The sequence below is a fragment of the Pecten maximus genome, chromosome 14 (genome assembly GCF_902652985.1).
Source record: "Pecten maximus chromosome 14, xPecMax1.1, whole genome shotgun sequence".
Taxonomy (NCBI): domain Eukaryota; kingdom Metazoa; phylum Mollusca; class Bivalvia; order Pectinida; family Pectinidae; genus Pecten; species Pecten maximus.
This window is the reverse complement of record NC_047028.1, coordinates 5,744,548-5,761,554: the sequence shown is the minus strand read 5'-3', so window position 1 is coordinate 5,761,554 and position 17,007 is coordinate 5,744,548. Positions and strand designations below refer to the sequence as shown.

Here is a 17,007-nt window from a genome sequence, read left to right as displayed (position 1 = left end):
GGAGGGATGGTCATACTGGACAGATTTATTGTAGAGTAAGGATGGTCATACTGGACAGGTTTATTGTAAAGGAAGGATGGTCATACTGGACAGGTTTATTGTAGAGGAGGGACGGTCATACTGGACAGGTTTATTGTAGAGGAGGGATGGACATACTGGACAGGTTTATTGTAGAGGAGGGATGGTCATACCGGACAGGTTTATTGTAGAGGAGGGATGGTCATAAAGGAGAGGTTTATTGTAGAGGGGGATGGTCATATTGGACAGGTTTATTATAGAGGAGGGACAGTCATACTGGACAGGTGTATTGTAGAGGAGGGACAGTCATACGGGACAGATTTATTGTAGAGGAGGGACAGTCATACTGGACAGGTTTATTGTAGAGGAGGGACAGTCATACTGGACAGATTTATTGTAGAGGAGGGACAGTCATACTGGACAGGTTTATTGTAGAGGAGGGACAGTCATACTGGACAGGTTTATTGTAGAGGAGGGACAGTCATACTGGACAGGTTTATTGTAGAGGAGGGACAGTCATACGGGACAGATTTATTGTAGAGGAGGGACAGTCATACTGGACAGGTTTATTGTAGAGGAGGGACAGTCATACTGGACAGGTTTATTGTAGAGGAGGACAGTCATACTGGACAGGTTTATTGTAGAGGAGGGACAGTCATACTGGACAGGTTTATTGTAGAGGATGGACAGTCATACTGGACAGGTTTATTGTAGAGGAGGGACAGACATACTGGACAGGTTTATTGTAGAGGAGGGACAGTCATACTGGACAGGTTTATTGTAGAGGAGGGACAGTCATACGGGACAGATTTATTGTAGAGGAGGGACAGTCATACTGGACAGGTTTATTGTAGAGGAGGGATGGTGTGACTAGACAGGTTTTAGTGTAGAGAGGAGGGATAAGGTTGAACTAGACACATTTTTATTGTAGAGGAGAGTTGGTCATAGCTAGGTTCTACTGTATATATAGAAAATATAGTCATACTAGACAGGTTTCCTACATACTTAGAGGATATATAGAAAAAGAAGACAGGATCTTGTCTACAGGATTATAAATTACCATAGCCTGAAGCTCTCCTACAGTCCACAAAATCTCCTCACGCTGACTGCGTGCGATTTCATCCATATCAGGTATTGGTGGTGGGGGATTCTTATGACGAATTGGCGGCAGGATGGCTTTCTAAAGGACAAAAATAGGAAAATGTACACATAACTTGTGACCTGGAAACTGGATCATTTTTTTTTTTATCTATTAATGAGATTAATTAACTGTTAATTCATGTTTTAACTGAAAGACCAAAATGGGAGGGTTAGAAACTATGAGATGTATACAAATATCTGAAGATGGAAGTCATCAGCTAGTGATCAGATATTGCACCTTCATCAATTGTTTTACCTTCTGTGGGGGTTTTCGGGCTACAGGCTTGCGGACTGGTTTGGGTTTCGGTGGGGCCTGTTTGGGCTTTATTTTGGGGGGCTCAGTAATGGACCCTTTCTTCATCTAAATAAAACAAAGCAGTAACAAGACAGCTATGATAAAAATATGAAGATTATTTTGTTGATCAGGAAAGATAACCTGAGGTTGTCGATATATTCTGACTAGTGGACACAATGTGGTGAAATAGTCTAAATGTATGCCATAAATAAAAGTGATAGGCTTGTAGGGATTACTTCCCATAAGCTAGTACTGCTTACATACAAATTGTACTATATTAGCTCAACTAAGTTAAAAGTCAGAATATTGTCTGAACTCCCATTTCATGAATCATGATTTGTAGCTTTCTTTTCATTTTTTTATCTTAAATCTGAAAATAAAGATAAATACATCCTCAGCATCTGATTATTTCAATCAATAATAGAATCATTGCAGTATCAATGTGTGACCAGCAGGAGTTGTCTCCCCTACCTTTGGTGGCTCTGCAGGAGGCACTTCCTCTACAATGGGTTCTGGCTCCTTGACCTCCTCCACAATGACCTCTTCCTCCACCACCACTACCTTCTTCTCTTCAACCTTCGGAGGTTCTGGGGTGGGAGGGGGTTGAACAGGAGATACCTAGATAATACAGGGAGAATTCACCATTATTTTTTTTCTCATTTTTTTTCTTTTTCTTTTTTCTTTTTACTTTTGTTTATATGCATTTTAATGTTAAGAGAATTCACCATTATATCAGGTAGATAATAAAGTGTATATAATTTTGAGGCATACCTGTTAATATTTTTAAAAGTATACCAATTATGAGTGAGATTTTAATTGATATTTGCAGCATTCAAAAGAATTCAAATTCATCAAAAGACCACAGTTACATGTATTTTAATGTATGTTACCTTCTGTTTAAAAAAATATCAACAAAAATCCCTGAAGCATAATTAAGAATGTCAGATGATAAATGTTTAAACATGTTTTAGAGAATTCATTGAATTTTTTAAATTTTATTGTTAAAAGTGTATTTTTGTCTTAAACTTATTACTTTATTTTAATTTGATAATATATAAATGAATTCACATTTCTGAAATTCTATCTATGAATTTAACCTACTCATAACAGTGACAGTGAAAATATACAAGTGTAACTTGAGCAGGAAATTAATTTTCATTTTCTTGGATGAAATATCTATTTTATGAAGATGAAATGAAACTGCTAGCTGATATAATGAATAACTGAAAGTATAATTCTAGTAAAGTAAAACAAGGCTGCCAAATAAGTATAGTGTGATGTTTACAGTAATTAACATACCTCTTTTACTACCACTGGACTAGGTTCAGTTTCATACTTGTCGACCAGGACACGAAGCTCGGCGATCTCCTTGTAGGCATCACTGAGTTTCATCTCGGCGTCATACAGAGCTTTTTTATAATACTGATTTTTCTCTGTAAGCTTTTCGATCTCCTCCTGGGCAGCAACAAGCTCCAAGTTTACTGATGGCTTCTGAAATACATTGTAACAAAATTCATAAAAAAAGACCCTAATACACAGATGTAGTTTAACAGAAAAGATGATGAAAAACGTAACCCTGCCTCAAAGCTAACAAACTCTCGCTCTCAAGGCAAATATCGAACCACTAAGGCTAAAGGGACATTCCTGTTAGCCTGAGCTTACTTATAATTAAGTAAAGTGACATTATACTCTCCTATTGTACAATAGCTGGTTACTGTATTAATAATCAATAGATCTAGATATATATCAAAATAACATAAAAACACCCAAATATCAGGTTCTGTTCTACAGATGAATAGCATCTCATACTTCTGTAACACCCAAAAATCTTGGAAATAACGGTCTTATTATTTTATATTATTAAAACATCAGGAATGATAAATACAATATCATACTTCTGACACTCAAATATCTTGCAATAGCTATAATTTGTGTATCAAAACATCAGAAATGACAAACAAAAAGGATCTGTGATACTTTTGTAATTTAACATCTAGAAAATATCAGAATCCTGTCATTTTTTATTGCCTTAGAACAGAAGAGATTGATAAGTTTACATTTCACCCTCCATAGTGTGATTACAAGTTTGATTGTGTACCACCTAAAACGGCATGGTCATAAATAAAGTACTCGATTGTTTAGAGGAACAAGGACATATCTCCAACAAAATTGGAGTGCTAACCCAAACAAAAATACTTGCTTGCAGTAAGCTTGCGGCAAGCTTATTTTACTCTTCGCAAGCTATATGCAAGCTAGTAAGAAGCTTGCGCAAGCTTGCAGGCAGGCAGGTCCTAAAACTTAAGCTATCCGCAAGCTCGCAAGATCATGGTTGCAAGCTTGCGAGTCCTTCTGCAAGCTTGCGAGTACTTCTGCAAGCTTGCGAGTCCTTCTGCAAGCTTGCGAGTCCTTCTGCAAGCTTGCAAGTCCTTCTGCAAGCTCGCAAGATCATGGTTGCAAGCTTGCGAGTCCTTCTGCAAGCTTGCGAGTTCATCTGCAAGCTTGCAAGCCCTTCTGCAAGCTTGCAAGTCATTCTGCAAGCTTGCAGGAGGGTTCTCTTTTTGCAAGCTTGCAAGCCTTCAGTCCTTTACAATATTCTGCATGTTGTGGACTTAGAAATTTTTCTACTCTGATATGTTACTTGTGAGATGTGAAAATCTTCTAAGTCACAGCAGCATGGATTTTCTATTTCAAAATCTGTAACTTTTAGTATTTCATATCAGATTATCTAAAGGTGAATGTGAGTTTCTTCAGAGTTAAAACACCTCTTTTTGAATCAAAATTGAATGATGATTTTAGTAATCAATCATTACTGTTTAAATTGCAATTCATGTTTGTAAAACTTCAATAATAATCATGACATTCATATCTTTTCAAATTTAGATATCCAACCAATTTATAATAATGCTTAAAGTATTGCTTCATTTATATATTTTACACATGTATTTATAAAATCCTCTTTATTAAAGTTATCAGTGAATATATTATGATATATTTTTGTTAGTATAATCAGTTGTTTCTAGGAGTGATATTCATTCTAAGGGTAACCTGCAAATTATGTGAATTGAATTTCCATCAGTGCAAATTTCAGCAAAATATATGTTGAAGCCTTATTATCAAAAACCTTTCCAACACCAATATGTTATCAGTAGACTGGCCCAGCTTGACCAAGGTTATATGATACCAATTCAAGCTGATGAGTACAGGAAGTCCATGCCAGTCAGACTCCAGACACCATGGGGCCAACCCTGGGGTATAAGGTTCATTTCTAACTGACTGTATTGTGACTTATTTGATGATTTATTTCAGTAATAAATACATAAAATGAAACAATATTGTAAAAGTAACTTCAATGCAATTTTATAGTATTTTAAAAAGCATCTGTTGAACTCACAAATCTTCATTTTTATTAAGTCTGTATGAATGAAAAACCTTTCCTGTGCCCCAACTTAAGATTGACCAATGTAAAACAAGGTCCCCACTTTGAATTGAGTTTCCTGTGGCTGCATGTGGACATTTTGCATCTCTGTGAATCAGTATAAATTGTCCTATCAATCACTTCTGGAAATAGAATCAACTTCTGTCATTCTGGACATGGTAAGGATATGTGCAACCTATCTACATCTGCATGTTGAAAGTTCTGTAAATAAGTTACATAAACAAACAGAAGATGGACTCAGTGAAGTGATCCAGATGAAGATTTCCAAGGGTCAACAATAAATGGTGAGTGGTGAGATTTATGATAACATACAGATAATGTTTCAAGTGATATAAGAATAATTTACTGATCTAAAATAAACATTATTCTATAATCTTTGGAAATTTGGGGTGAAAAAAAACCCAGAGCTATAACACTAGCACATCTAACAAAAACAAAAACTTCTTGTATATTTTATCTTTTACAACAGAAAAGCCTAGGAAAGTTGAACATTATATATGAGAAATGTGTATTTTTACATTCATTTCTTGTGTTTTAGATATGTTGCAATTATTGCACAAAAATAGTTTTAAGACAAACTGACAATAAAACCTGTATATAAAGCTAACCAAGCTTCTGTTTATAAGACAGCACTTCTAGATCTAGGCATCATACAAAATTTTACTCTATGGATAGTCAACTTGTGATATATATGCCTAAACTTGGAAGGTCACATATTTGATTCTCTATCATGAAATATCTAGAGTGGTCACATTAGAAAAATTGTAATTAAGCCAGATTTAGTTGTTGACATTTAAAGATGTCTTCAAATATCTAATATAGTTGTTTTGGCTTACAAAGAATAACATCAATTGATCAATATTCTATGTAATATTGCTTTGTTTTATTTTTTTGTAGCACAAATGCAAAAAGATACAGTGAGCTCTGAAGTGGACGGAAATGACAGGAAGAGTTAAAAGATATTGTAACTGTACTGAAAAAAGAACTGGTATTATCAACATATGATGAATATTCTACCGAATGCCAACAAAAACTATAAGCCATTATTGCAGTGACAACAAAGATTAACAATGATAAGAAAAACATTCATGAACTAGAAATTAAATAACCTTTGAGGTATTGTTATGTAAGTGTGCATTAATGATTTAGTTTAAAAGAATATGGAATAAAATATAGATGTTTGTATATAAAGTTCGTATCTATAAGGTGTTTTATTGTAACAGCATGCCGTACTGCTCTGAATGATAGAAATACAGACTTTTACATTAATTTGATGTTTTTGCTTTATTTTTGCTGCATTAAATTTATTTTTACCTCACAGCTAGACTATTTAGCTTGCGGCAAGCTTGCATAAAGTGGCTTACCGCAAGCTTGCAGAAACTAGCTCGCCGCAAGCTTGCAGAAACAAGCTCGTCGCAAGCTTGCAGAAACAAGCTCGCCCCAAGCTTGCAGAAACTAGCTTGACGCAAGCTTGCAGAAACAAGCTCGCCGCAAGCTTGCAGAAACTAGCTCGCCGCAAGCTTGCAGAAACTAGCTCGCCGCAAGCTTGCCGCGAGGTTTCAAATACTAGCTTGCTGCAAGGTTCCAATTCCTAGCTCGCAGATTAAGCTTGGGGCAAGCTTGCAATAATAGTGAATCGCAAGCTTGCCATTTCTGTTTGGGAATAGAAGTAAAGGGCCGTATCTCAAATTTATCCATTTTTAAATTTTAATAAATTACAACTATGAGTCAGATTTTCTTATAGAATTTGTACATTATATCAATTTAAATGGTCTAATTCTGTTAAAATACTGTGTTATCAAAGAATTAGACAATTTCCATTGATATAAAGAACATATTCTATAAGAAAAGCTCAGTTGGAATTGTAATTTATCAAAATCTAAAAAGTGATCAATTTGAGATATTGCTCTTTACCTCTAAGTTCGCCATGTTGGAGATACGTCCTTGTTCTTCTAAACAATCGTATTGTTTAATTACTTATCTCTTGGACTTTTGATGAGTTTAAATTGTACCTAAATGAGTGTTATATTAGTCCCAGAGACTGGGTGAATACTTACCTTTTCAACCTTTGGTATGTGGCACTCACAATAACTTGGAGCCTTGGTCACAATAACTCTACAACAGACCGGATATATATAGTATATATAATCTATAGTCTTCCCACCTCCTGACATGATATATTGTATTGTATATATAATCTATAGTCCCACCTCCTGACATGATATATTGTATTGTATATATAATCTATAGCCCCACCTCCTGACATGATATATTGTATTATATATATAATCTATAGTCTTCCCACCTCCTGACATGATATATTGTATTGTATATATAATCTATAGTCCCACCTCCTGACATGATATATTGTATTGTATATATAATCTCTAGTCTTCCCACCTCCTGACATGATATATTGTATTGTATATATAATCTATAGCCCCACCTCCTGACATGATATATTGTATTATATATATAATCTATAGTCTTCCCACCTCCTGACATGATATATTGTATTGTATATATAATCTATAGTCCCACCTCCTGACATGATATATTGTATTGTATATATAATCTCTAGTCTTCCCACCTCCTGACATGATATATTATATTGTATATATATTATCTAGTCTTCCCACCTCATGACATGATATATTGTATTGTATATATAATCTATAGTCTTCCCACCTCCTGACATGATATATTGTATTGTATATATAATATATAGTCCCACCTCCTGACTTGATATATTGTATTGTACATATAATCTCTAGTCTTCCCACCTCCTGACATGATATATTGTATTATATATATAATATCTAGTCTTCCCACCTCCTGACATGATATATTGTATTGTATATATAATCTATAGTCTTCCCACCTCCTGACATGATATATTGTATTGTACATATAATCTCTAGTCTTCCCACCTCCTGACATGATATATTATATTGTATATATAATCTCTAGTCTTCCCACCTCCTGACATGATATATTGTATTGTATATATAATCTATAGTCTTCCCACCTCCTGATATATGATATATTGTATTGTATATTTAATCTCTAGTCTTCCCACCTCCTGACATGATATATTGTACTGTATATATAATCTCTAGCCTTCCCACCTCCTGACATGATATATTATATTGTATATATAATCTCTAGTCTTCCCACCTCCTGACATGATATATTGTACTGTATATATAATCTCTAGCCTTCCCACCTCCTGACATGATATACTGTATTGTATATATAATCTATAGTCCCACCTCCCGACATGATATATTATATTGTATATATAATATATAGTCTTCCCACCTCCTGACATGATATATTGTATTGTATATATAATCTCTAGCCTTCCCACCTCCTGACATGATATATTGTATTGTATATATAATCTCTAGTCTTCCCACCTCCTGACATGATATATTGTATTGTATATATAATCTATAGTCCGACCTCCTGACATGATATATTGTATTGTATATATAATCTATAGTCCCACCTCCTGACATGATATATTGTATTGTATATATAATCTCTAGTCTTCCCACCTCCTGACATGATATATTGTATTGTATATATAATCTCTAGTCTTCCCACCTCCTGACATGATATATTGTATTGTATATATAATCTCTAGTCTTCCCACCTCCTGACATGATATATTGTATTGTATATATAATCTCTAGTCTTCCCACCTCCTGACATGATATATTATATTGTATATATAATCTATAGTCTTCCCACCTCCTGACATGATATATTGTATTGTATATATAATCTCTAGTATTCCCACCTCCTGACATGATATATTGTATTGTATATATAATCTATAGTCCCACCTCATGACATGATATATATTGTATTGTATATATAATCTATAGTCCCACCTCCTGACATGATATACTGTATTATATATATAATCTCTAGTCTTCCCACCTCCTGACATGATATATTGTATTGTATATATAATCTATAGTCTTTTCACCTCCTGACATGATATATTGTATTGTATATATAATCTATAGTCTTCCCACCTCCTGACATGATATATTGTATTGTATATATAATCTATAGTCTTTCCACCTCCTGACATGATATATTGTATTGTATATATAATCTATAGTCTTCCCACCTCCTGACATGATATATTGTATTGTATATATAATCTCTAGTCTTCCCACCTCCTGACATGATATATTGTATTGTATATATAATATCTAGTCTTCCCACCTCCTGACATGATATATTGTATTGTATATATAATCTATAGTCCGACCTCCTGACATGATATACTGTATTGTATATATAATCTATAGTCCCACCTCCTGACATGATCCGATATATTGTATTGTACATATAATCTCTAGTCTTCCCACCTCCGACATGATATATTGTATTGTATATATAATATCTAGTCTTCCCACCTCCTGACATGATATATTGTATTGTATATATAATCTATAGTCCCACCTCCTGACATGATATATTGTATTGTACATATAATCTCTAGTCTTCCCACCTCCGACATGATATATTGTATTGTATATATAATATCTAGTCTTCCCACCTCCTGACATGATATATTGTATTGTATATATAATCTATAGTCTTCCCACCTCCAGACATGATATATTGTATTGTATATATAACCTCTAGTCTTCCCACCTCCTGACATGATATATTGTATTGTATATATAATCTATAGTCCCACCTCCTGACATGATATATTGTATTGTATATATAATCTCTAGTCTTCCCACCTCCTGACATGATATATTGTATTGTATATATAATCTATAGTCTTCCCACCTCCTGACATGATATATTGTATTGTATATATAATCTCTAGTCTTCCCACCTCCTGACATGATATATTGTATTGTATATATAACCTCTAGTCTTCCCACCTCCTGACATGATATATTGTATTGTATATATAATCTCTAGTCTTCCCACCTCCTGACATGATATATTCAGACCTGCCAACCTTTCAAATTCAAAAATAGTAATTTGGCCCATTTTTGAGCAAAAAAAGAGTAATTCTTAACAATTCTTGCCAAATCTATTGCATCAAAAAGAGTAATTTGCTACTATTTCGAGAGAAAAAAGAGTAACGACCACCACAAAATAGTAAAGATTACTATAAAATAGTAGTAGTTGGCAGATCTGTATATTGTATTGTATATATAATCGATAGCCTTCCCACCTCCTGACATGATATATTGTATTGTATATATAATCTATAGTCTTCCCACCTCCTGTCATGATATATTGTATTGTATATATAATCTCTAGTCTTCCCACCTCCTGACATGATATACTGTATTGTATATATAATCTATAGCCTTCCCACCTCCTGACATGATATATTGTATTGTATATATAATCTATAGTCCCACCTCCTGACATGATATATTGTATTGTATATATAATCTCTAGTCTTCCCACCTCCTGACATGATATATTATATTGTATATATAATCTATAGTCTTCCCACCTCCTGACATGATATACTATATTGTATATATAATCTATTGTCTTCCCACCTCCTGACATGATATATTGTATTGTATATATAATCTATAGTCTTCCCACCTCCTGACATGATATATTGTATTGTACATTTGTATATATAATCTCTAGTCTTCCCACCTCCTGACATGATATATTATATTGTATATATAATCTCTAGTCTTCCCACCTCCTGTCATGATATATTGTATTGTATATATAATCTCTAGTCTTCCCACCTCCTGACATGATATACTGTATTGTATATATAATCTATAGCCTTCCCACCTCCTGACATGATATATTGTATTGTATATATAATCTATAGTCTTCCCACCTCCTGACATGATATATTGTATTGTACATTTGTATATATAATCTCTAGTCTTCCCACCTCCTGACATGATATATTATATTGTATATATAATCTCTAGTCTTCCCACCTCCTGACATGATATATTGTATTGTATATATAATCTCTAGTCTTCCCACCTCCTGACATGATATACTGTATTGTATATATAATCTATAGTCCCACCTCCTGACATGATATATTGTATTGTATATATAATCTCTAGTCTTCCCACCTCCTGACATGATATATTGTATTGTATATATAATCTATAGTCCCACCTCCTGACATGATATTTTGTATTGTACATATAATCTCTAGTCTTCCCACCTCCTGACATGATATATTGTATTGTACATATAATCTCTAGTCTTCCCACCTCCTGACATGGTATACTGTATTGTATATATAATCTATAGTCTTCCCACCTCCTGACATGCTATATTGTATTGTATATATAATCTATAGTCTTCCCACCTCCTGACATGATATATTGTATTGTATATATAATCTATAGTCTTCCCACCTCCTGATATATGATATATTATATTGTATATATAATCTCTAGTCTTCCCACCTCCTGACATGATATATTGTATTGTATATATAATCTATAGTCTTCCCACCTCCTGACATGATATATATTGTATTGTATATATAATCTCTAGCCTTCCCACCTCCTGACATGATATACTATATTGTATATATAATCTATAGTCTTCCCACCTCCAGACATGATATATTGTATTGTATATATAATCTATAGTCCCACCTCCTGACATGATATATTGTATTGTATATATAATCTATAGTCTTCCCACCTCCTGACATGATATATTGTATTGTATATATAATCTATAGTCCCACCTCCTGACATGATATATTGTATTGTACATTTGTATATATAATCTCTAGTCTTCTCACCTCCTGACATGATATATTGTATTGTATATATAACCTCTAGTCTTCCCACCTCCTGACATGATATATTGTATTGTATATATAATCTATAGTCCCACCTCCTGACATGATATATTGTATTGTATATATAATCTCTAGTCTTCCCACCTCCTGACATGATATATTGTATTGTATATATTTTATCTATTGTCTTCCACCTCCTGACATGATATATAGGTATCTCTTTATATAGTTGCAGTCAGACACAATGTAACAGCGATAGATAACAAAGACTAGGAATATTATGATAATAAAGAATATAACAAAAATGGGAATAGCTTTACATATTAACTTCACATGGTGTTCCATTATTATATACATATATATACTTACTCGTTGACTATAGTTGTAGTTTCTGTGATAACCTCAGGTGGTCTGTTTTCCAACTCCTCAACCTGTTCATAAGAGCAAATCAATTAACGGGAGTCCATGTAGGCAGACTCTCCGTCTCTGAAGTTTTTGTTATACTTTTTCAAATTTTATTTTCAATAAACATGTATTAACTGTTATCCACCAACTTATGCATTTTCAACTCCCAACACATAGCACTTTTATATATTTGCCGACAATTTAAAGCTTTTTAAAATTATATTTTCAATATACATGCATCAACTAGCTGTTATCCACTAACTTTTGCATTTTCAACTTCCAACACATAAAACTTTTACATATTTGTCGACAATTTAAATATCTTTCTCTCCTACCTTATTTTCTAGCTCCATGTTCATCAGTTCGACCTGCTTCATTTTTGATGCAGCCCTGTTAAGTTCCTGCAATAATCAACATTCAACCTTTTTTTTTAAGAATTCTTAACTTGAACAAACACAATTTATAAACCACTTATATTTGGATTTAAAGCTGTATTTTTTTAAGATGTATATTGATAACCATTAGCATATATTCACCCGTTGTTCCTGAGATACACAGTTATACCTGAAAACTTAACAAATAACCAACCTTTACACTTACATTTATAATGTTGTGATAATAAAACAAAAATCATTAACTTTTCTATATTTCAACAATCACGAAACAATTGATGTCAACATAATATCACTTTTGTTTAAGGTATAATATTGGCACGTCAGGAGGTCTTTCTATGAGCGGAACTGAAGGATACCCAAAGAAAATTTAACCTATGTGGTCTGAGGAAGATGATCCTACACATACATGTATCTATATTCTCTTTCAAGTTTGATCATGGATACAAACCCAGTCACCTACATAGGTGGAGAGTTTGTTACATAGAGGATCTACCATGAATGGATATTGTTGTTATATGGAATTTATTAACAACTTCAATAATTTTGATGGAGGCTTGTAGCATATGACTCATTTTAAATAAAGAGTTTAAAATAAATTCCATAATTCATTGCCACAAGTTCAAGATTCTGTAACATACAATGTAGCTTGTATTACATTAAGTCTCCACTCAGATACAAGACACATGAATTTTGACTCAGTATGTTTTTTTCTCTACACAGGGACAATTATGTGACATCAAAAATCAAACCTCATTAATGGTCATGACGTCTGAATATTGTCATTGCACAGGTGTCATACAATATTTATGACATAGCCGTATGACCAGGTAGAACTGGCCAGTATATATGACTGATGCCATGGTTTCACATGAAATCCTTGGTAAATTGTTTCGCCTTTCTATCCATATCTGGTACATATCTGGAATAACAGAATTAATTTAGAGCGGTGTTCCACACTGATGGAGACAGATATTTACCTCCGTAACTAAACTAGATTCTCCTCTCACCTTTGTTAGGCTCTCTATGTTGTCCTTCAGTTCCCGTAGATGTGACCTTAGGATGGCGGGATCGCTGCTCGTTTCTCGTGCCATGCTGTAGAAATCTTCGTTCTGTAATAAACAGTTATACACTTTTATACCATCAAGCACCTGTTGGAGGAAAAATCTCCAAAGCGTATATGCTCAATATATTGCAGCCATGTCAATTTACTGGTGTTGTAATGTCTGTTATTTTTGAAGTTAGAATAAAAATAAAATAGAAAGACAATCCTGAAAGTATTATCTTTACTATCTACCTTCCATTTCCTCATTTATACAAAAATATATCCTTTTACACCAAACCTTTAGTAAGACCATGATAATTCTAACTTCAAATAGAAGAGCTTTCATAGAAATACCAGACTATAAAAGACATCAATCTATAAATTAAGTAAACTGACCTGGCAAATGGCTGATGCTGCCTTCATGTCAAGACTGGTAGAGGAGCCATCAAAATCATCCAATGAACTCAGACTGGACAGCTGTCTCTCAATAACCTGTAAAATATCATATGTCCAGTCCATGTGTAGATTGGAAACATTCTGATGTGAAATTGGAAACTGTTCTCCTTTATTAGTCACTCATTTTTCGAGTACAAGCCTTATAGCTTTAACATGATAAATCTACATTGTACTTATACTGTACATATTTCTCATAAGTAATAGTCTTTTTGAATATTCATTTCTACAGGTCAATGCTTTACCTGGCAGAGGGGGACAAGAATGGGTGACAGTGGGGAGGTGCTAAAACAAAGGTAATCAAGTACTGGAATTGCTCACACTTACATTTCTCCTTTACTTATTGGCTTGCTCTAAGCCTTCTAAAAATTCTTTACCTACTCGGAGTCTTCTCACCTTATCTATCTGCTCTAAGCCTTAATAACATCTTGACCTGCTATAAACCTTACTACCTTCTTAGCCTGCTATAAGCCTTCTTGCCCTCTTGCCTTCTTGGCCTGCTTTTAGGCTTCTAAACATCTTGACCTGCTCTATGCCCTTTTCTTGGCCAGCTATAAGCTTTCTATCCTTTGTGGCCAGCTATAAGCTTTCTATCCTTTGTGGCCAGCTATAAGCTTTCTATCCTTTGTGGCCTGCTCTAAGTTTTCTAAGCATCTTGACCTGCTCTAAGCTTTTGGACATTCTCTACCTGCTCAGAGTCTCCTTACCTTTTTGGCCTCCTATAAGCTTTCTTACCTTCCTTGGCCTCCTATAAGCTTTCTTACCTTCCTCGGTCTCCTATAAGCCTTCTTACCTTCCTTGGCCTCCTATAAGCCTTCTTACCTTCCTTGGCCTCCTATAAGCCTTCTTACCTTCCTCGGTCTCCTATAAGCCTTCTTACCTTCCTTGGCCTCCTATAAGCCTTCTTACCTTCCTTGACCTCCTATAAGCCTTCTTACCTTCCTTGATCTCCTATAAGCTTTCTTATCTTCCTTGGCCTCCTATAAGCTTTCTTACCTTCCTCGGTCTCCTATAAGCCTTCTTACCTTCCTTGGTCTCCTATAAGCTTTCTTACCTTCCTTGGTCTCCTATAAGCTTTCTTATCTTCCTTGGTCTCCTATAAGCTTTCTTACCTTCCTTGGCCTTCTATAAGCCTTCTTACCTTCCTTGGCCTCCTATAAGCCTTCTTACCTTCCTTGGCCTCCTATAAGCTTTCCTACCTTCCTTGGCCTCCTATAAGCTTTCTTATCTTCCTTGGCCTCCTATAAGCTTTCTTATCTTCCTTGGCTTCCTATAAGCTTCTTACCTTCCTTGGCCTCCTATAAAGCTTCTTACCTTACCTTGCCTCCTATAAGCCTTTCTATCTTCCTTGGCCCTCCTATAAGCTTCGTACCTTCCTTGGGCCTCCTATAAGCCTTCTTACTCCCTTCCTTGGCCCCTCCTCAAGCTTTCTTACCTTCCTCGGTCTCCTTATAAAGCCTTATTACCGTCCTTGGTCTCATATAAGCTTTTCTTACCTTCTTGCCTCCTATAAGCTTTCTTAACCTTCCTCGGTTCTCATATAAGCTTCCTCCTTCCTTGGACTCCTATAAGCTTTCTTACCTTCCTCGGACTCCTATAGACTTCTTACCTTCCCGTTGGACTCTATAAGACTTCTTACCGTCTGACCTTCCTAATAAAGGACTTTTACCTTCCTTGATATCCTATAAGCTTTCTTATCTTACCTTGGCCTCCTATAAGCTTCTTACTTCCTCGGTATCCTATAAGCCTTCTTACCTTCCTTGGCCTCCTATAAGCCTTCTTACCTTCCTTGGCCTCCTATAAGCTTTCCTACCTTCCTTGGCCTCCTATAAGCTTTCTTATCTTCCTTGGCTTCCTATAAGCTTTCTTATCTTCCTTGGTCTCCTATAAGCTTTCTTACCTTCCTTGGCCTCCTATAAGCCTTCTTACCTTCCTTGGCCTCCTATAAGCCTTCTTACCTTCCTTGACCTCCTATAAGCCTTCTTACCTTCCTTGGCCTCCTATAAGCTTTCCTACCTTCCTTGGCCTCCTATAAGCTTTCTTACCTTCCTCGGTCTCCTATAAGCCTTCTTACCTTCCTTGGTCTCCTATAAGCTTTCTTACCTTCCTTGGCCTCCTATAAGCTTTCTTACCTTCCTCGGTCTCCTATAAGCTTTCCTTCCTTCCTTGGCCTCCTATAAGCTTTCTTACCTTCCTCGGTCTCCTATAAGCCTTCTTACCTTCCTTGGTCTCCTATAAGCTTTCTTACCTTCCTTTGCCTCCTATAAGCCTTCTTACCTTCCTTGGTCTCCTATAAGCTTTCTTACCTTCCTTGACCACCTATAAGCCTTCTTACCTTCCTTGACCTCCTATAAGCCTTCTTACCTTCCTTGACCTCCTATAAGCTTTCTTATCTTCCTTGGCCTCCTTCAAGCTTTCTTACCTTTTTGGCCTCCTATAAGCCTTCTTACCTTTTTGGCCTCCTATAAGCTTTCCTACCTTCCTTGGCCTCCTATAAGCTTTTTTATCTTCCTTGGCTTCCTATAAGCTTTCTTATCTTCCTTGGTCTCCTATAAGCCTTCTTACCTTCCTTGGCCTCCTATAAGCCTTCTTACCTTCCTTGGTCTCCTATAAGCTTTCTTACCTTCCTTGGTCTCCTATAAGCTTTCTTATCTTCCTTGGCCTCCTATAAGCTTTCCTACCTTCCTTGGCCTCCTATAAGCCTTCTTACCTTCCTTGGTCTCCTATAAGCTTTCTTACCTTCCTTGGTCTCCTATAAGCTTTCTTATCTTCCTTGGCCTCCTATAAGCTTTCTTACCTTTTTGGCCTCCTATAAGCCTTCTTACCTTCCTTGGCCTCCTATACGCTTTCTTACCTTCCTTGGCCTCCTATAAGCTTTCTTACCTTTTTGGCCTCCTATAAGCTTTCTTATATTCCTTGGCCTCCTATAAGCGTTCTGATCTTCCTTGGTCTCCTATAAGCCTTCTTACCTTCCTTGGCTTCCTATAAGCTTTCTTACCTTCCTTGGCCTCCTATAAGCCTTCT

The 17,007-nt window shown here is 35.3% G+C and overlaps 2 protein-coding genes and 1 long non-coding RNA gene across 3 annotated transcripts in view; 1 reads left to right on the top strand and 2 right to left on the bottom strand.

Annotated features, from left to right (window-relative positions):
- LOC117342432 overlaps positions 1-1,193 on the bottom strand; it is a 55,539-nt gene extending 54,346 nt beyond the window's left edge. Inside the window, exon 1 of the mRNA XM_033904591.1 lies at positions 1,079-1,193. Within this exon, the coding sequence (XP_033760482.1) occupies positions 1,079-1,144 (66 nt within the window). The 5' untranslated portion in view covers positions 1,145-1,193. The remainder of the gene's footprint in view (positions 1-1,078) is intronic.
- Positions 1,194-1,372: 179 nt separating this feature from the next.
- LOC117342667 (rootletin-like) overlaps positions 1,373-17,007 on the bottom strand; it is a 36,615-nt gene continuing 20,980 nt past the window's right edge. Inside the window, exons 14-21 of the mRNA XM_033904867.1 lie at positions 13,927-14,022; positions 13,496-13,597; positions 12,429-12,494; positions 12,058-12,119; positions 6,947-7,004; positions 2,753-2,944; positions 1,925-2,071; positions 1,373-1,519 (exon numbers count right to left, since the gene is read on the bottom strand). Coding sequence (XP_033760758.1) covers positions 1,373-1,519; positions 1,925-2,071; positions 2,753-2,944; positions 6,947-7,004; positions 12,058-12,119; positions 12,429-12,494; positions 13,496-13,597; positions 13,927-14,022 — 870 coding nt within the window. The remainder of the gene's footprint in view (positions 1,520-1,924; positions 2,072-2,752; positions 2,945-6,946; positions 7,005-12,057; positions 12,120-12,428; positions 12,495-13,495; positions 13,598-13,926; positions 14,023-17,007) is intronic.
- On the top strand, positions 4,647-6,158 carry LOC117342796. The gene is made up of 2 exons (XR_004535896.1): positions 4,647-5,173; positions 5,787-6,158. It is a non-coding gene; the product is annotated as an uncharacterized LOC117342796 (long non-coding RNA).